A 20,835-nucleotide genomic window follows, 5' to 3' on the forward strand; every position below is an offset into this window, starting at 1 on the left:
TTTAAACCTTCTTCAGTAACAAAGAGGAGCAAAAAGGGAAAGAATATTCAGTCTACACTGAAAGGACTCAGCTCCTTCTTTCTCTTGTGGGTTAGAGCACTGTATTACTCACTTAGAAATGCAAAATGTTAGGTTCTAGCCAAATACAGTGGCTCACACCTATAATCCTTGCTACTCAGGAGGAAAACAGAAGTGGGGCCTGGCTCAAGGGTAGGGATGTAGCCTTGAGCTAAAGAGTTCAAGCCCCATGACCCACAAAAGAAAAAAATCAGGGGCCAGGAGTTTGGCCTAGTGGTAGAGTGCTTGCCTAGCATGCACGAAGATCTGAATTCGATTCCTTGGTACCACATACATAGAAAAAAGCTGGAAATGGTGCTGTGGCTCAAGTGGTAGAGCACTGGACTTGAGGAAAGCCCAAGGACAGTGCTCAGGCCCTGAGTTCAAGCCCCAGAGCTAGCAAAAAAAAACAAAAACAGATCCTCCTCAGATTACTGAATCAGAATCTACATTTAATAAGATCTTTAGGGGCTGCAAGTTTGGCCTAGTTGTAGAGTGCTGGCCTCACATGCATGAAGATCAGGGTCTGATTCCTGAGTACCACATACACAGAAACCCAGAAGTAGTGTTAGGCTCAAGTGGCAGAGCACAAGCCTTGTGCAAAAACTGTCCAAGGACCTGAGTTCAAGCCAGGTAAAAATAATAATAAAATAAAACAAAATACATGCAGAAGAACCATTGGCACCTCTTTCTTATGGTGCTTGAAAACAGACCCAGGGCCTTCAGCCCAGCCTCACCATTTTTTTCAAGGAGAGGGGGTGGTCATGGGCTTGAACTCTGGCCTGGGCACTATCCCTGAGCTCTTCAGCTCAAGGCTACCACCCTACCCTTGAGCCACAGCCCACTTCCCATTTCAAGTGATTAATTGGAGATAAGTCTCTCAGGCTTTTGTATTGGCTTTTGTATTGCCTGAGCTGGCTTTGAACCTTGATCCTCAAATCTCAGCCTCCTCAGTAGCTAGGATTAAAGGCGTGAGCCACTGGGCCTGGCCTGAACATCTAAATATTTATCAATAATCATCTGCTGTACCATCCCAAATTTCAAATGTACTCTTCACAGACTGATACCTAAATAATTTGAATCTTATCCCAAAGAAACTGGGACCTAATAGCACACCAAAATTTTTCATAGGAAAAAACTGATGGAACCAATATCAAAATGAATTCATATGTGGAAGTTAAAAAGAACCAAACTTAGCTAACTGCTGATGGTTCGTCCTGTAATCCTAGCCACTCAAGAGGCTAAGATCTGAAGATCTCAGTTCTAAGTTAGCCAAGGCAGAGAAGTCCATGAGATGCTTATCCAGATAACTAGCAAAAACCTGAATGTGGACATTTGGCTCAAGTGACCAAACACTAGCCTTAAACAAAAACAAGCTAAGGGTCTAGGCCCAAGCCCTGGGTTCAAACACCACTACCAAAAAAAAAAAATTATTTTGTACACACACACACAATTTTATATAGATGAATACATATCTCAAAGAACCTATACTAGCAATGACCAAGGACAAGTATATGTGTAAGAGTGCAGGCACATGTGTGCCAGGACTGAGGGTTTTGCACTCCCATTCCACTGAATGAAACAAAGAACAAAGCAATTATTTAGAACACAGGACAGTCCAAGTCAAGTCATGAGAGGCCTTTCATGTGAGAATGAGATTAAACCTTACCTCCATGAAGAGACATGCAAGGATAAGATGCTCTCATTAAATCCTTCAGAAGGCCATCAGCATGTTCCTGCTTATCCACAAATATAATAACAGACCCCGATTCTTGATAATGCCCTAGAAGTTCAAGTAACTTCAAGAATTTCTTTTCTTCTTCAATCACAATCTGAAAGTGCCAAATTGCATCAAGTTAATGAGTAAAAAATGCAAATGTGGCCTGGGAGTTTAGCCAGGTGCTTGCCTAGGATGCACAAAGACCCGGGTTTGATTCCTCAGTACCACTTACTTAGAAAAAAGCCAGAAGTGGTAATGAGGCTCAAGTGGTAGAGCTCTAGCCTTGAGAAAGTTCAAGGACAGTGCTCAGGCCCTGAGCTCAAGCCCAGGACTGTCCAAAAAAAAAAAAAAAAAAGCAAATGTATCCATTGACCAGAAATATTTAAATTGTAAATGAATAAGAGATAATGCCTTATACTTAAAGAAAAATATTGATGTTTATTTTATTTTGCTGGTCCTAGGGCTCAAACTCAGGGCCTGCGTGCTGTCCCTGAGCCTCTTTGTGCTCAAGGTTAGCATTCTACCACTTGAGCCACAGTGCCACTTCTGACTTTTCTGAGTGGTTTATTGGGCACTAGTGACTCAGGCCTGTAATCACAGCTGCTCAGGAGACTGAGACCTAAGGATCAAGGTTCAAAACAAACTCAGGGAGGAAAGGCCATGGGACTCATCTATAGTTAACCACCAGAAACCTGCAAGTGGTGCTGTATCTCATGTCTAGAGCAAAAGAACTCCAGCCAAGAGCTTCCAGACCCTGAGTTCAAAGACCACAGCCAATAACAATAAAAAGTGTCAGAGGGGGCCTGGAGTTTGGCCTAGTGGTAGAGTGCTTACCTACCATGCACCAAGACTGTTTGATTCCTCAGTACCACATATATAGGGGTGGGAGGGAAGCTAGAAGTGGTGCTGAGGCTCAAGTGGTGGAGCTCTGGCCTTGAGAAAGTCCAAGGACAGTGCTCAGGCCCTGAGCTCAAGCCCAGGACTGGCAAAAAAACAAAAGTGTCAGAGACTTCCTGGCCTGCGCTGACCTTCAGTCATGATCTTCAGGTCTCAGCTTCCTGAGTAATTAGGGTTACAGGCACGAGCCACCCACACCTAGCTGATTTTTTTTTTTTTAATGATAAACCAACGATCAGGGAAAAACTGCAAACTTCCAGAGAATGAAACAAATGTGGGCAAACGAACTTCAAATGAACTTCACTTCAAATGAGAATAAGATCATGACAGAGGTATACATTTTATGTCAGCCTCCCACTTGTGGTGGGAGCTGAACAGAAAGAACATTTTAAACCCTGTTAGTTCTACTGACAACACATGGAGTGCATCTGGCAACATTCTGAACACTGGTTGACGCACACTTAATTTTAGGAAGTATCTACCCAGCTCACAAACACTGATACCATAAGGATCACTCCACCACGGGAACACCCGTGAAGTACTCACCACTTGCTGCTCCACATCTGAGCAAACCACACTTCGACCCCCAACCTGCACTTCAATGGGTTTACTCAGGATTCTGCGGGCCAAAGCCTCCATAGCCCTGGGAAAAGTAGCTGAAAACATAACTGTCTGTCGATCAGGACGGACATTATCCACGATGCGCATGACCTAAACAAACAATTGAGATCTATGTAGTAGTGCTGTCTCTCCCAAACTTTTACCAGGTCACAATCAAGAAGGAACTTTGGAGAACAACTACTTTACTTACTTTAATCTTGCTACTTTATAATATCGGGATTTATTTTATATTCTTAGTTCACTATCAAGAAATGACAAATTAGCTGGGCGTGGTGGCTCACGCCTGTCATCCTACCAACTCAGGAGGCTGAGATCTGAGGACCAAGGTTCAAAGCCAGCCCGGACACACAAAAGGACCTGAAACTCTTATCTCCAATTAACCTCTAGAAAACAGGAAGTGTGGCTTGGCCATGCTCAAGCCCCATAACCCACCAAAAAAAAAGAAAAAAAGGAAGGCGGGAAGGAAGAAAAGACGTAAGGGAGGGAAGGAAGGAATGAGACAAATGGCCGGGTTATGGTGGCTCACGCCTGTCATCCTACTCAAGAGGCTGAGATCTGAGAATCAAGGTTCAAAGCCAGCCTTGTCACTAAAGTCTGTGAAACTCTTATCTCTAATTAACCACTAGAAAACCTGAAGTGGGGTTGTGCCTCCAGGGATAGGGCGGTAGCCATGAGCTGCAGAGCTCAGGAACAGCGCTCAGGCCCAGACTCCAAGCCCCACAACCAGAAAAAAAAAAAAAGACAAAATTGTTGGGCACCAGTGGCTCACGCCTGGAACCAAGAAGCTGTGATCTGAGGACCATGGCTCAAAGCCAGGCCAGGCAGAAAAATCTTCATGAGACTTTTATCTCCAATAAACCACTCAAAAACTGGAAGTGGCACTGTAACTCAGCGGTAAAGCACTATCCTTGAACAAAAAGAGGCTCTGGGCCAGTGCCCAGGCCCTAAGTTCAAGGCCCAAAACCAACAAACAAGAAAGAAAAGAAATGGCAACTCCACAAGTGTAGGCCCACAGCCTACTTAGGGCCTAGGCACTGTTTCTGAGCTCCTTTTGCACAAAGGTAGCAGTCTACCAACTTGAGCCACAGTGCCACTTCTGGCTTTTTCTGTTTATGTATTACTAAGGAATCGAACACAGGGCTTCTTGCATACTAGGCAAGCACTCTATCTCTAAGCCATACATCTACTCTAAACATACATCTTGAAAGACCATGCATCTGAGGACAACTTGGGATTTACTGTAAACCAAGGTTGAATTTTGCCCTGGTCATATATATAATGAGACCCAGATTAAAAAAAAAAAAAACTTAAAAAAAAAGCATCAAACAACCTAGATGCCCTAGAGCAGTGCAGATGACTGGATACAAAAAATCTGGTACATACACATACACACACACACACAGACACACACACTGGAATTTCACGTGGCCAATAGACAAGATAAAATGATGGCATTCTCTGGGAAGTGGATGAAGCTAGAGCAAGTCATGTCGAGTGAGATAAGTCAAGCCCAAAGGAACAAAAGGTACATGGTATCCTTAATACGTGCATATTAGATCCAAACAGTACAAGAGTGAGGACTCAATATTTGGGCAACCAAGGTTATAAACATCTTGGAGATATAGATTACATAAACATAACTACATAGACATAAAAATGTATGATATAACCTATATACTCTATAGATATTTTATTATAGATTAATATGTATCAATGACATACAAACCCTCAGCTTAATTTTAATTATGTTCTAAAACCTAAGTGCCAGTGATTGTATAGAGAGTCCCTTCTTGAATACTTGTTTAACATGACATTTGAAATATGATGTAAAAATCAATGTTAATCAATTCTTTAATAATAAAAAGTTCTATAGACACCAAAAAAAAATCACAACAGAGCAATTAAGCAAGCCTATGCTGGTCATTCTCACAAGACGGAGGATTTTAAATTATCAACAAAGAATGAGTGCAATAAAATAGTATGAATACTGTTGGAAGATGTTTACACTTCCAAAACTGCCAGGTGTATTGAAAAAAAGGTATTTAGTAATTTAGTAAGCTATGCTGCCTATAACTGCAACTACACACTAGTTGAAGCTTGGATACAAGTTAATGTTTAAAAAGGTAATGTCGTATGCACAATCAGCCTGTTTATAACTCCAAATCTGGAGGTAAGAGCAGGATTATCAAAAATTTCAAAGCAGCCTGGGATAGTAGGCTCCCCCAGGCGGGGGAGAGCGGGAAGGAAGCATCTTAAGAAAATGTAATGCATACCTGTGGTTCAAAGCCCATGTCAAACATTCTATCTGCTTCATCTAAAACAACATATGTCACTCTTCGAAGATTTGTGACTCGACCTAAGATGAGAAGAAAAAAAAAAAAAGACAAAAAGAAACCTAAAAATCAGACACAATTCATCTTACTACTACCAAGAACTTTAAAATACTGTAAGGGAACTAAAATGCCTGACTTAACCACAGGGGTAGGTTAGGTATTTTTAAACAGTGAAAAGAAATTGTGGTCTACAATGTCTTAATCTAGTGGCATTACTGACAATGGGTACATGAGGCCCTTTATTGTGTCAAACTCGTCTCTTGCATACCATCATAGGGCCTGAAGAACCTGTAAAATTCAGAAAACAGCCCTCTCCAAAACACATCATAAAACTAAGACTGAGATGAAGCATCGAGCCACATCAGCCATTATCTGACAGCATCACCTAGAAAAAAACATATTAGAGATTACAGCGTATGTGTGGAAAGCAGTTCCAGCGCTAAACTACTTCCGATGCAGAAAACGTCTCTTTCATATTACTTTCTACCCTACTTCCATAAAGTTCTTAGAAGTTCGTTAAATGGCATGTCAAACCACTCAACACATTAGGTAACTAATATAGTACATAAACACTTCACAATGCCAAATGCATTATAAATAAACACATTTTCTGTGCAAACATATATATTTATTTTAAGTGCTCCCATTGATTTAAGCATTTCCAGCTTCTTAACCAGTGAAAACTAAATACATAGAAACTCTTTCTGATGGATTAATATAAGCATTGGTACAAATGTTGAATCAATCACCTGGCAAAAATTTGTACAAATTAAGTTATTAAGCCAAAAAGATAAAGGAAAAAGGTAACATTAATTACGAATTTCAGAGACTTAATCAATGAAGCATTAAGAAAAAAAAAAACAAAAAACAAGGTATTATTTAAGCAGCATTCATCCCAAACTTCCTTTGTAACATCCAAGCACAATCATTTAGCAAACAACTTGAGTATTCTTGAAGAATTAGATTTCAGTCTATACAGAAGCTCAAGCACAATGCCATTAGGAACATGCATGACTGTACTTTTAATAGTCTGTAACTTATATATTGGATACTGCAATGAAAACTTTAAAAAAAAAAAAAGCATTTTTTTCTTTAAGAAAACAAACAAACAAACAGAAATGAGTCAAAATGAATGCTTCCTAACAGCTAAATATTCCACACTAACATCTGCAGCCCCCATTAGTTTTGCAAGATTGGGAACAGCATTAAATTGACCTACCTTTGGTGGTTTAAGTCTCGGAAGCCCAGTTCTATAAATCTTGAAGGGCCTTTCTCCACAGAAGTTAAATAATGTCAACAGTTTAGTAACAGTTTTGATAGGGAATCATTTAATAAAGCATAACATATGAGCTAAAAACATGCAGTAATTACCAAAGACAAATTTTCTTGAAGCTGCAATACCTTAATTTATCTAGTATTGTAAAATATTAGCTCATGAGGAGAAAAATTCTAAAAATTTACAATAAAGAAAAGAGTAGATAAGGGATATAGCTCAGTGGTAGAATGCTTACCTGGGCCTTGAATTCTATACCTAGCACCAAGGGGGGGAAAGGAAAGACTAGAAATACCACCCTTGAAAAGACAAAACTAAGCAAAAACAAACCAAAAACATGCTAAAAGGATCAAACAACATTAACTCTGAAAAAAAATTTTAAATTGGATTGCAAAGCAATCAATGCTTTTGATAATAAACTTATTACAATACAAATTTTAAGATATTACAGCTTTAAGAAGCAATGTTTGTTGGTTTCTTATATCTGCTTTAACAACAACAACAAAAAAGTGTGTAAGAGGACAAAATTAAAACAGGACAAAACAATTACCCCTAACTTACCACTATTAGCTGCTAGCATGTCAATCATTCGACCAGGTGTGCAAACAATAATTTCAGCACCTCTTTTCAGCTCAGCAATCTAAATTTAAAAAATGACAAGTTTAAGCCGGGTGCAGTGGCTCACACCTGTAATCCTAGCTACCCAGGAGGCTGAGATCTGAAGACGGTGGTTCAAAGCTACCCAGGCACTAAAGAACCTGAGTCCCATCTCCAGTTAACCACTAAAAAAACCGCAAATGGGGCTGGTGGCTCCAGTGACAGGGCACTAGCCTTGAGCAAAAGGTGTCTAAGGACAGTGCCTGGGCCCTGAGTTCAAGCCCCAGGACTAGAAAACAAAAAGAAAAAGACTCCATCAGACAAAATGAAGTCTAATTACAAGACGTCAGCCTCCTGCTCAATTCTGTGGAATGCTACAGCAACCACTACTGGAATAAGCAACAGCACAGCAACACCACAGGGTGTCATAGAAGAAACCAAAGAAACTGGCTACCAAAGTTTAACTGGCCACCATCCCTCAGAAGCAAAAAAGGAAGGTGAGAGTAGTTAAAAAATACAATAGTGCTCTAGAGAAAAAACTGTGATCTGACCTCTATATAAATAATATGTGGGTATGTAATCTGTAGATACATAGAAGATTACTCTGTAAACATATTTTAATTTTGAAAATTAATCGCTTGCCGAGTACTGGAAGCTCATGCGTGAAATCCTAGCTATCGAGGAGGCTGAGGTCTGACTGAGGTCTGACTACTGTTGTTCAAAGACAGCCCAAGCAGGAAAGCCCATGAGGCTGCCATCTCCAATTACACACCAAAAAAGCCAGAAGCTCCCTACTGAGTTTACTGAGCTAATTACACAGTATCTTTGAGAGATCAGAGTGTTTGCCTTCATGTGCAAGGCATTCAGTTTTGTTTTATTTTTGGGAGGGTTGAACTCAGGGCCTGAGCACTGTTCTTCGGCTTTCTCAAGGGTAGAGCTCTACCACTTGAGCCACAGCATCACTTCAGGCTTTCTCTATGTATGTGGTACTGAGGAATGGAGGACCTGATTCTTCATGCATGATACTCAAGCACTCTACCACTAGCCCAAACCAAACTCCCAACCCTATTCTTTTTTTTTTTTTTTGGGGGGGGGGAGCGTGGTGTCAGTCATAGGGCTTGAACTCTGGACCTGGGAGCTGTCTCTAAGCTCTCAGCTCAAGGCTAGAACTCTACCACTTTGAGCCATGGTGCCACTTCTGGTTTTCTGGTCATTAATTAAAGAGTCTCCCGGATTTTCATGCCAGGACTGGCTTTGCAATGCAATCCTCAGTTCTCATCCTTCCAAGTAGCTATGCTAGGCAATCACTCTACCACTAGGCCAAACTCCCAGAAGTCACTCTTTTTTTGTGGGTCATGGGCCTTAAACTCTGCCTGGGTGTTATCCCTGAGCATTTCAGCTTAAGGTCCTATCCTTGAGCCAAGCCCCACTTCCCAGTTTCTAGAGGTTGATTGGAGATAAAGAGTCTCGGGTAGTATTGTGCCTGGGCTGGTTTTGAATGAACCTTGATCCTCAGATCTCAGCCTCCTGAGTATTAGGATGACAGGCGTGAGCCACCTAATAGTCACTTTTTAAAGCAGGAAAATAAAAAAATAGTTCTGTACTGAATCAATTTGAGAAAGGCTAGAAAAATAAGATTTTTTTTCTGTAATTACCTGCTCACTGATTCCTGTTCCTCCATAAACACAGACCACTCTAAGTCCTAAAGTCTTGGAGAACTTCTTACATTCCTTGGTAATCTGTAAAGCCAGTTCTCGAGTTGGAGTCATGATGACAGCTGAAAAGATAAATATGTCAAAAGCCTAACCACCAAAATTCTCAAAAATCATTTCAATAATCTTTGCAATGGATATTTTTCTTACACACAGCCGAAAAATTCTATTTCAAAAGCTGTGTAGCAGCAGAGATTTTGGTGAGAGGCATGCTCCAGGATAATAAACCAGGGTATATTCTCAGAAGGACTATTTACCAGTGCTCCACTGCAAATCTCAGAACAGAGGAACCTAAGTGACTTACTGTGCTGCATAACACAGCTTCCCGATATAGCCTTGGGCTGAAGGACACAGACACATTGTGCCTTGCATTTCCAAGAAGGGCTGAGCAAAGTTCCAAAACCCTACTCAAATTCACAGAGGATCTCTGCTAACATGAATGGAGAAATCAGAGTCTGAACACCTAATCCTGCATGAAATGCTGGCATCATAGGTTTGTAAAGCCAACAACCAAAACAGCCTAGAGAAGAACTCATTTCCCTGCTCTTCTGTGTTGAGTTTATAAATCTATCCATATTGAACTAAGAACCACCTCAACATAAAAGATAATAAGAACAAAAAAAAGCCAGATAGATGCATGAGGGGGTCTACCTGCCAGGTCAGAGTATAAAACCTGAGCTGGGTCAGGAGAAGCTGTTTTTTTGTACTTCTGAGATGTCACTCCAGAGGTCTGATGATTGTCACTCCACCTGCTGGTAAGGGGAAATCAGCCCCAAAGTGCCAAATCGATAAAGGAAATGTAGACAAAGACATCTTTAATGTCAGATTTTAGTCTCAGATCTTTCTGGTTAACTGAGCCAAGTAGATCTTGAAAAGACAATGTAGTGAGAATATTCTTTACCTATTGGCCCCTCTCCTTCTTCTAATGACCTCTGATCCATGATGTGTCTGAACATGGGCAAGAGAAAAGCAATGGTCTTTCCACTTCCTGTCTTGGCAATGCCAATCAAATCTCGTCCAGACATGATAGCAGGAATTGCCTGGGTCTGAATCGGTGTTGGTTTTTCATAGCCATGCCTTAAAAGAAACAAAACAAAGAAAAGGTAAGAACTCAAATCTCAACCTCTCAAAGTACCATTAAAAACAAACACTTCCAAAATATGATCCAGCAACACTATAAAATAATGGCAATAAAAAGGAAGGAGGGGGCTGGGAGTTTGGCCTAGTGGTAGAGTGCTTGCCTAGCATGCACGAAGACCCGGGTTCAATTCCCTGGTTCCACATACTTAGAAAAAGCCAGAAGTGGTGCTGAGGCTCAAGTGGTAGAGTTCCAGCCTTGAGAAAAATCCAAGGACAGTCCTCAGGCCCTGAGCTCAAGCCCAGGACTGGCAAAAAAAAAAAAAAAAAAAGGAAGGAGGTAGGGGTTGGGAGTTTGGCCTAGTGGTAGAGTGCTTGCCTAGCAAGCACAAAGACCTGGGTTCGATTCCTCGGTACCACATACATAGAAAAAAGCTGGAAATGGCGCTGAGGGAAAGTTCAAGGACAGTGCTCAGGCCCTGAGCTCAAGCCCAGGACTGTCCTAAAAAAAAAAAAAAAAGCTGTTCTGTGGCTCAAGCAGTAGAGCTCTAGCCTTGAAAAAACCCAAGGACAGTGCACATGCCCTGAGTTCAAGACCAGGACTGGCAAAAAAGAAAGTGGTGCTGGAAGCCCTAAGTTCCAGTCTCCATACCAGCCCATGCGCACAGGTTCATATGCATGCACACACCGACACACATGCAGAGTCACAAAAAAATCTACATTATGTTACAATTGCACTCATATGATATGTCCAGTTTAGTGAAATCTGTACAGACATGGCTAACAGACATAAAATATGGCTAACAGACAAAAAAAATTCTTTATGGAATTCTGAAAATGTTCTAAAACCATATGGCTCCACAACATATCATTAAATTGTATACTCAATATGATAAACTATCTATTTAAATTACACCTAAATAAAGCCATTTAAGGGAAAAAATGAAAGACCAGGGATGGAAACTTAGCTCAATCACAGACTGTTTCCCTATTAAGGCCCTGGATTGGATCACCAACACCGTAAGAAAAAAAATTTTTAAAAGAAGAAAGTTGAGCTGGGAGTTTGGCCTAGAGGTAAAGTGCTTGCCTAACATGTACAAAGACTGGGGTTTGATTCCTCAGTACCAGATACATAGAAAAAGCCGGGAATGCTGCTGTTGGCTCAAAGGGTAGAGCCTTGAGAAAGCCCAAAGGACAGTGCTCAGCCCTGAGTTCAAGCCCCAAGATTGGCCAAAAAAATTAAAATAAATAAATAAATAAATAAAAAGAAGAAAGTTTTGGCCTGGAGTATGGCCTAGTGGTACAATGCTTGCCTAGCATGCACAAAGACCTGGATTCGATTCCTCAGTACCACATACACAGAAAAAGCTGTAAGTGGTACTGTGGCTCAAGTGGTAGAGCACTAGCCTTGACAGTGTCCAGGCTGAGTTCAAGCACCAGGACAGAGCCCCCCTACTCCCCATCCTCTACCCCCCCCCAAAAAAAGAGAAAGTTTTGTGGGTTTTTTGGAGGGTGTTTGTTTGTTTTTTGGTAGTCCTGGGGCCTGAACTTGGGGCCTGGGAATTGTCCCAGAGCTTCTTTAGCTCAAGGCTGGCTAGCACTCTATCACTTGAGCCACCATTCTACATCTAGCTTTTTCTGTTTATGTGATACTGAAGCAAGTACCACCACTAAGCAAATACTCTACCACTAAGCCACATTTCGTGCCCCCAGTTTTGTGGGGATTTTTGAAAGCAAAAAATGGAACCCAGAGAAATATCTGTGTTAAATGTGATTCTGAATAGGAAGACATGAAAAAAATATAGACAACCACTTACTTTTTCAGGGAATTTAAGATCTTCATGGAAATCCCACACTGGACCCAGGATTTAAATGGTTTGGGGCAACCTTTTCCTTTAACGGTAATGCCTTCCATTTCCAATCGAAATACATTCACCTCTACAAAACAAAACCTAGTTTAGAAACTCTTAAATAAGGTGACCTTTACCTTCTGGGTAAGCACCACATGACAAAGAATCTTTAACTATTTCCTATGATCCTATCAGAAATAATATCACAGGAAAACTCTAGGATGCAGCACCGAGTAGCTCAGTCTCCCACTTTTTTTCTTCATTACAGTAAGAGTAAAGATAATTCACAAATCATTACGAATTACTGACAAGTAATATGAGCACTTGTTAAGAGAATGAGATCTGCAAATTACCTAATTTCAACCAACAATATCCAGGACGACAATGGTTCCTAACTCTGAAATGGCAGTAAAGGGCTGACAAATGTTCCCTTGCCACTTCACACACAGCATGTTTTCAACCCTAAAAACCCCAACTCTTTCTAAGAGCTCAATTCCTGACTCAGAGGTTTCTCCATACTTCCCCTAGGCACTATTAGCAGTGAAGGAATAAGACAACTTTACCCTCTTGGGACATTTTTGCTAGTTCTGGAACTTCAACATAAAAGTTTTTCCTGAATGGTTCATATTCAATTTTTCCATGATCAACTGGTTCTAGAAGTTTTCTCTGTTTTGTCTGATATCCTGTAAGGGCTGTCTGAAGATCAACTTCTTCTTCTTCTGAAGAATACTTGAATAAGAAAAAGTGAAAAGATTTATTTCCACTATGGGAAGCAATAGTCCCACATGTTCAAATCCCTAGAAACTATTCTTTTAGCAGTTTTTTTTGTTTTGTCTTGTTTTGTTGCCAGTCCTGGGGCTTAAACTCAAGGCCTGAGCACTGTCCTTGGGCTTTTTTTCCTCAAGGCTAGAGCTCTACCACTTTAGCCACAGCACCACTTCCGGCTTTTTTTATATGTATATGGTACCAAGGAATCGGAACTTGTTCTGGTCTTCGTGCATGCTAGGCAAGCACTAGGCTAAATTCCCGGCTCCTAGCATTTTTTAAAAAACATTCTCAAATACATCATGACTCAAATTTTATGTGCTACTCAAGGATTTAAAATCCCAGAATTTCAAAATCCCCGGAAATGTTCATGATTAGGAACAGAAGAAACACATCAGCTCATAAGAACTTAATTTCTTTTCTCTGCCTTCATTAATAGAAAGTTAAGCTAAAATAACTGATACACTGATGAAATTTTGCTACTGTTCTCATTATATAAGTCTTCATAAAGCATGCTATAGGAAAAGAATGTAGTTCATTTTGACACATTTCCCCATGGGTCTTGAGAGGAGAAGGAAGAAGATGAGGATGAGGAGATGATGAAGAAAGCATGGGCCTAAGAGGCCAGAATGGTGGACTAGCAAGATACACAGCTCTAATACACAACTGCACTGACAGATGAAGCAAAGCCCTCCCAGCAGCAGTGTGCAGAACTGAAAGACTATCTCCATCAATGCTCTGTGACCCACACTCATGGGGGAGTATCATGAACAAAGTGAAGAGTAATAATTACCTCCATGGCATCCTGGTCATTCTCCATCAGTTCACCTTTCTTCTTATCTGAATCTGCAACTGCTTTTTTGGTTGTTACAACAGTGACTACCTTTGTCACTGTTGGCCCAGACTTCTGAAATTTTAAAAAAAGAAAAAGAATATAAAATATTTTGTAAAAGTGAAGCAAAAATTAGATGAGAGTCAGAGCAAGATATTTTCTCAATTTATAATTCAACCTATAAACAAAAACAGTCTTTTTTTTCTTTTTTATGCTTTTAGACAAAATGAGTTATTTTCTGTTTAAATCTTTCAGTGTCATATCCTCTTAACTCAAGATAACCTACTTTTTTTTTTAACACATAATCCAATACGTCACACTTAAATTTAGAATACATACGTCTATGAGTAATTCTTCAGAATTTTTGGAAAAATAACCTAAATCTCATTACGTTACAGATTAAATCATCCAAAATTTACATTGCATAACACATTCATATAAAGTTCATATTGCTAAGTGATACTTTTTATTCATTAGATATGATAGCCAACTTTTAGTTAATTAGACATACCAGCTATATTCTGGGAACTTGGATAAATTAGTTAATGAAAAAAAAAAGAGGAGGCTGGGAGTTTGGCCTAGTGGTAGAATGCTTGCCTATCATGCATGAATAGACCCAGGTTCGATTCCTTGATACCACACACATAAAAAAGTTTGAAGTGGTATTGTGGATCAAGTGGTAGAGCTCTACCCTTGAGAAAGCCTAAAGACAGTGCTCAGGTCCCGAGTTCAATCCCCACAACTGGCCAAAAACAAACAAACAAAAAAAATCATCCAATAAACTTACTTAAATACACTTTAAAAAAAAAAAAAAAGAGGCCAGGAATGTGGCCTAGTGGTAGAGTACTTGCACAGCATGCATAAAGCCCTTGTGTTTGAGTTTGCTTCCTTGGTACCACATACACAGAAAAAGCTGGAAGTAGTGCTGTAACTCAAGTGGTAGAGCGTTAACCTTGAGAAAGCTCAAGGACAGTGCCCAGGCCCTGAGTTCAAGCCCCAGGACTGGCAAAAAGAAAAAAAAAAAAAAGATAATGTCACTGACTTGATGTTTCTGGAGCTTATATTCTAGAGGAAGAGCAAATAACACCACAGTACACAATTTGTTAAAAAAAAAAAAAGTAGTAAATGCTGCAAAAAAAGAAAAACTAGAAAACAGTATGGTAGGTAATGAGAGGACTAGAGACAAGTGAGAATACAACTGATATATATATAAACAGAGATACTAAACAAAGATGATGAATGCAGATTAAAAAAAACTTAAGAGCTGGGGTTGAGAATGTGGCTTACTGGTAAGAGTTGCTTGCCTAGCATGCATGAAGCTCTGCATTTGATTCCTCAGTGCCACATAAACAGAAAAGGCAGGAAGTAGTGCTGATTCAAGTGGTAAAGCGTTAGCCTTGAGCACAAAGAAACTTAAGGAAAAGGTCCAGGCCCTGAGTTCAAGCCCAGGACTGGCAAAATAAAAGAAAAAAGAATTTATAGCTAAAAGTTTCCAGTTTCTCTGATACTTAGAAAGAAAAAGTCAGCCAGGAGTCAGTGACTTATGTCTATAACTAACTACTCAGGAGGCTAGGATCTGAGGATCGCAGTTTGAAGCCAGGCCAGGCAGGAAAGTCAAAGAGACTCTTATCACCAACTAACTACCAAAAGGCCAGAAGTAGTTGTGGCCCAAGTGGAAAAGTGCCAGCTTTCGGAGCTGGGAGTGTGGCCTAGTGGTAGAGTGCTTGCCTAGCATGCACGAAGACTCGGGTTCAATTCCTCGGTACTACATACATAGAAGAAAGCCAGAAGTGGTGCTGAGGCTCAAGTGGTTGGAGCTCTAGTCTTGAGAAAGTCCAAGGACAGTGCTCAGGCCCTGAGCTCAAGCCCAGGACTGGCAAAAAAAAAAAAAAAACAAAGTGCCAGCTTTGAGCTGAAAAAGTTAAGGGAGTACTCAGGACCTGAGTTCAAACCCCAGGACCAGCACTGAAAAAATAATGTCATCACTGAGATTAAGAGAAAACTAAAAGAAAATTAGCTTCACATAAATGCAAATCAATACAAACCAATAACAAGCCAAGACATAATCAAGCTGAAATGCAGAAGAAAACTGTGAAACAAAAGAAAATGCCCTACCTTTTCATTCCCCCCGCCACCTTTCACACTTCTCATGTTGAACTTCTTTACTTCCTCTTTCACTTCTTCCATGTAAGCGTCTAACGGATCTAACTCTTCATCCTCCATTTCAGTGCCTTCCTTTTCAGCTTCAGCAGGATCATCTTCATCATCTGAAACAGCAGAATGTATTTGCTCTGTACGGATGCTTAGAAAGGAAATACCCCAACCTGCCCAGACGACTCCCTTCCAATTTCTACAGGCTGGCTGGGCTACAGCTCAAGTGTCCCTATATGAAAGCTTTTATATTTTTAAACCACTGATGTTTGACTATGGAATAACAACGAAACAAGAAATCCTTAAAAAAAGAAAAAAAAAAGGTGGAAGGAGGGAGGGAATGGACAGAGGGGCCAAGCCATAGAGGTGAGGTTGATTGGAACTCAGGATAAACAGAAATCTTTCTCCACTCACTGCTTAACTAATATAGACTTAGGAAAAAAAAAGCCAGGGGGCCGGGAGTTTGGCCTAGTGGTAGAGTGCTTGCCTAGCATGCATGAAGACCCGGGTTTGATTCCTCAGTACCTCATATATAGCAAAAAGCCAGAAATGGTGCTGTGGCTCAAGTGGTTGAGCCCTAGCCTTGAGAAAGTCCAGGGACAGTGCTCAGGCCCTGAGCTCAAGCCCAGGACTGGCCAAATAAATAAATAAACAAATAAATAAATAAATAAATAAATAAATAAGCAAGCAAGCAAGCAAGCCAGGTACGGTGGCTCAAGCCTGTAATCCTAGCTACTCAGGAGGCTAAGATCTGAGGAATGTGGTTCATAAACAGCCCAACCATGAAAGTCTGTGAGACTCTTGTCTCCAATTAACCACCACTGGTCCTCAGGCTTTCTAAAGCTCTACAAGTTGAGCCTCAACACCACTTCTGGCTTCTTCTATGTGTGTGGTACCAAGGAATCAAACCTGGGTCTTAGTGCATGCTAGGCAAGCACTCTACCAACTAGGCCAAACTCCCAGCTATCTACTTTTTCTTTAAGTACCTAATACATATGCTGCCTGCATTTGGAATTCATGGATCTATTTAAATAATTCTTTTGAACTTTCACAAAAAGTGACCCATTTTTCTATAAAATCCCACTATCTGAGCATTTACTAAAAATTCACAAATCAAAATGAAATTAAGCCAGGCATAGGGGGCTCATGCCTATTATTCCAGCTTCATATCCTAGATATGAAGATCACAATCAGCTCAAAGACAGCCGAGGCAGAAAAAGTCTCCATGAAAGTCTTATCTCCAATTAACCACTCAAAAATGGGGGGAAATGGCACATTGTGGCTCCAGTGGTAGAGCACTACGAGCCTTGAGCACAGAGACACAGGGACAGCACTCACGCCCTTAGTTCAAGCCCTACAAGAAAAAAGAAAAAAGAAAAGAACAAAACAGTGAGCTGGGTGGGATTTGGCTCAGTGACTGCTAAGATGCCAGCTCTAAGCTGGCGCAGAGTGCCCAGGCCAAGTTCAAGCCCTGCAACCAACAACAACAACAATAAAAAGCTGGCACAGTGGCTCATGCCTATAATCCTAGCTATTCAGGAGGCTGAGATCTGAGGATCAGGGTTCAAAGACAACCCGGGCACAAAAAGACCTCTAGAAAATGGGCAGTGGGGCTTGGCTCAGGGGTAGGGAGGTAGCCTTGAGCTGAAGAACTAAAAGACAGTGCCTAGACGGAGAGCAAGCCCCATGATCCACCAAAAAAAAAAAAAAAAAAAAGATGCCAGCTCTGTGCAAAGATTTTGACTTGTGCCCCAGTACCATAATAAAGACATAAAAATTTTAAATTAGGGCCGGGAGTTTGGCCTAGCTGTAGAGTGCTTGCCTAGCATGCATGAATACCCGGGTTCGATTCCTCGGTACCACACACATAGATAAAAGCCAGAAGTGGTGCTGAGGCTCAAGTGGTAGAGCTCTAGCCTTGAGAAAGTCCAAGGACAGTGCTCAGACCCTAAGCCCAAGCCCGGCAAAAAATAAATAATTAATTAATTAAAGAAGGGGACAATACTTCTACGAAATTGGAAAAAATTAGAGGAGATTTAAAATCATGCCCTTCATCACTCCCCTTACCAGCACCAACACACTGGTGATAAAATGTGCAAGCTTCATAAGCACTTAACCAAAGGCTCACAAAGTAAAATCAGTGATTTTCACAAGTTTACAACTGTCACTTTACCAACACTAAAGGACAGGCTTCCTACCTACCTACTTCACGGCTGAGATACAGATGACCATCTTGATGCCAGCCCTTGCAAATGAGTTTTTAAGACCCCTTCTCACACAATGGCTGAACATGGTGGCACGCCTGTCATCCCCACAAACAGCAAGCAAAAAAAACAAGACCCTCTTTCAAAATAACTAACATGGGGCCAGAAGTTTGGCCTGGTGGTAGAGTGCTTGCCTAGCGTGCACAAAATCACAGGTTCAATTCCTCAGCACCACATACATAGAAAAAAGAAAAAGCTGGAAATGGTGCTGTGGCTCAAGGGTAGAGCTCTAGCCTTGAGAAAAGTCCAAGGACAGTGCTCAGGCCCTGAGTTCAAGCCCCACAAATAGCCAATGTAAAAAGGAGCAGGAGGCATGGCTTAAGTGGCAGAGTGCTTGCCTTGAATGTCCAATATCCTCAATTCAACAAAAACAAAACAAAACAAAATAGTGTGAAAAGGAAAACAAGCAAACAAACTAGAGGCATGGCTCAGTGCCAGAGGGTCTCATGGGCAAGTGTGAGACCGTGAGTTCAAAATCTACTATTACCCCCCCCAAAAAAACAAAAAAAACCATGAAATTCCATACAAGTCATGAGCCATAAATATTGACTCATACTTGTAGTCCCAGCTATTTAGGTGACTGAAATGAGAAAGTAACTAGAGCCCCCAAGTTTCTAGGCAAGCAACATAGAGGGATCCCATGACTATAAACCAAATATCTCAGTATGAATCCAGCAATTCTAATTCTACCCACAGAAGTATCCAAAAGAACTGAAATCAGGGGCTCATAGCTGTCTATCCCCATACTCAAATCAGCATTATCATCACAGGGCAGAAACAACCCAAATGTCTAATAACAGAGATAAAATGTGGCATGAGCTGGGCATGGTGGCAGAGCCTGTAATCCCAGCACTCATAGGTTGATGCAGGAGGACCTTAAATTTGATGGAAGACTGTCCTACATAATGATTCTCCGTTTCAGAAACAAGAACTGCAGCATGTACACACAATGGAAGATGTTCATACAAAGGAAACCAACACATGCTACACAATGTACACAAACTTTCAATACATCATGTAATCAAAATAAACCAGAATCCAAAGGACAAATGATGAGAGATTCCATTAACATGAAGATAACAGAGTAAAGATTATAGGGATCTGGAGGAAGCAGGGAGCTGGAGGAGGCATACTGGTAAGACTAGTTGGCCAGTTTCTGTCAAGAGACAATAAAGTCATTCCAGAAACACAGTGGTGTTGGATATATAACACTGTGAATACACCTGAACTTAAAGTAGTTAAAATGGAGCCGGGCGCAGGGGCTCATACCTGTAATCCTAGCTACTCAAGAGGCTGAGATCAGAGGATCATGGTTCAAAGCCAGCCTAGGCACTAAAGAACCTAAGACTCTTATTTCCAATTAAACGGGAAGAGGTGTAGCGGCTCAAGGAGTAGGGCGATAGCCTTGAACTAAAGAGCTCAAGGACAACACCCAATACCAGAGGTTCAAGCCCCATGACTGACAAAAAAAAAAAAAATTAAAATAAGGAAGTTAAAAAGGAGCTTAGGTAAATGCACCTCAGTGGGAGAGACAGTGTTTCTCCCTTGTAAGCTTAGGTACTCAGGAAGCTGAGATCTGAGAATCATGGTTCAAAGTCAGCCCAGGGAGAAAAGTCGAATAAAACTAAAAATAAAATACAAAATACCCTGGAACCATTTAATAGAGGGAAAAAAAAGCTTCGGGATAAAGACATTTCAGGATTTTCCTCTTATCAAATCTAATCATAGTCAGTCTCACCCAGGTCCAGTTCAAGCCGCATGACCCACCCCTCCCCCCCCCGCCAAAAAAAAAGGAAAAAAAGCTAACATAGGAAGTACTAAAAGTCCTCACCAAATCCTCATATGAAATAGTCCTAATAATTTCAGAATATTCTACATGAATGGTTATATATTGTCAGGCTAACAAAGATACCATCATCATCTTCTAAACTCCACTTTTTCCCTTGTTTCATCTCTTCAATCTCCTTTTTCAGTTCCCCTATGTTTTCCATGGCCTTTTTCCGCTGTTCTTCTCTCCATTTTTCAACTCTTTCCTTTCTCTTTCGCATTTCTTCTTCCAGCTTATTCTGGTCAAAGTTCTGAAGGAAGGAAGAGAAAGACATGAAAAAATAAATCTTGCCAATTTTGCTTCTAACATCCCAAATAAGTTCTCCAACACATAAAAAAGAATAAAAGAGGCCAGGTGCGGTAGCTTACTCCTGTAATCCTAGCTACTCAGAAGGCTGAGATCTGAGGATCAAGGTTCAAAGCCAACCTGGCACAAAAAGACCTGAGACTCATCTCCAATTAACCCCTACAAAACAGAAAGTGGGGCTTGGATCAAGGGTAGGGCAGTAGCCTTGACCTGAAGAGCTCAGGGACAGCACCCAGGCCCAGAGTTAAGCCCCATGAGCCAAAAAATAAAATAAAATAAAATAGGTGAAGAGGGGCAGGGAGCATGACGTACTGGTAAAGTGCTTACCTAGCATACATGAAGCTGTGGGTTCAATTCCTCAGTATCATATACACATAAAAGGTCGGAAGTGGCTGGGTCACTGCCAGTGGCTCACGCCCCTAATCTTAGCACTCAGTAGAGTGAGATATGAAGATTGTGGTTCAAAGCCAGCCAAGGCACAAGATTGTAGGACTCTTATCCCCAATTAACCACCAGAAAACTGGAAGTGGGGCTGTGACTCAAGTCATATAG

The 20,835-nt window shown here is 40.9% G+C and overlaps 1 protein-coding gene across 2 annotated transcripts in view; it reads right to left on the reverse strand.

Moving 5' to 3' along the window:
• Ddx46 (DEAD-box helicase 46) overlaps window positions 1-20,835 on the reverse strand; it is a 42,064-nt gene that overhangs the window by 12,013 nt on the left and 9,216 nt on the right. For both annotated transcript variants that reach the window (XM_090325470.1, XM_090325469.1), the window contains exons 5-15: window positions 20,062-20,227; window positions 15,850-16,001; window positions 13,696-13,809; window positions 12,701-12,866; window positions 12,105-12,225; window positions 10,112-10,287; window positions 9,154-9,275; window positions 7,463-7,541; window positions 5,569-5,651; window positions 3,221-3,385; window positions 1,727-1,889 (exon numbers count right to left, since the gene is read on the reverse strand). In XM_090325470.1, coding sequence (XP_090181596.1) covers window positions 1,727-1,889; window positions 3,221-3,385; window positions 5,569-5,651; window positions 7,463-7,541; window positions 9,154-9,275; window positions 10,112-10,287; window positions 12,105-12,225; window positions 12,701-12,866; window positions 13,696-13,809; window positions 15,850-16,001; window positions 20,062-20,227 — 1,507 coding nt within the window. The remainder of the gene's footprint in view (window positions 1-1,726; window positions 1,890-3,220; window positions 3,386-5,568; window positions 5,652-7,462; window positions 7,542-9,153; window positions 9,276-10,111; window positions 10,288-12,104; window positions 12,226-12,700; window positions 12,867-13,695; window positions 13,810-15,849; window positions 16,002-20,061; window positions 20,228-20,835) is intronic.

This window comes from Megascapheus bottae, chromosome 38, assembly GCF_031878675.1.
Source record: "Megascapheus bottae isolate mThoBot1 chromosome 38, mThoBot2.hap1, whole genome shotgun sequence".
Classification (NCBI taxonomy): Eukaryota; Metazoa; Chordata; class Mammalia; order Rodentia; family Geomyidae; genus Megascapheus; species Megascapheus bottae.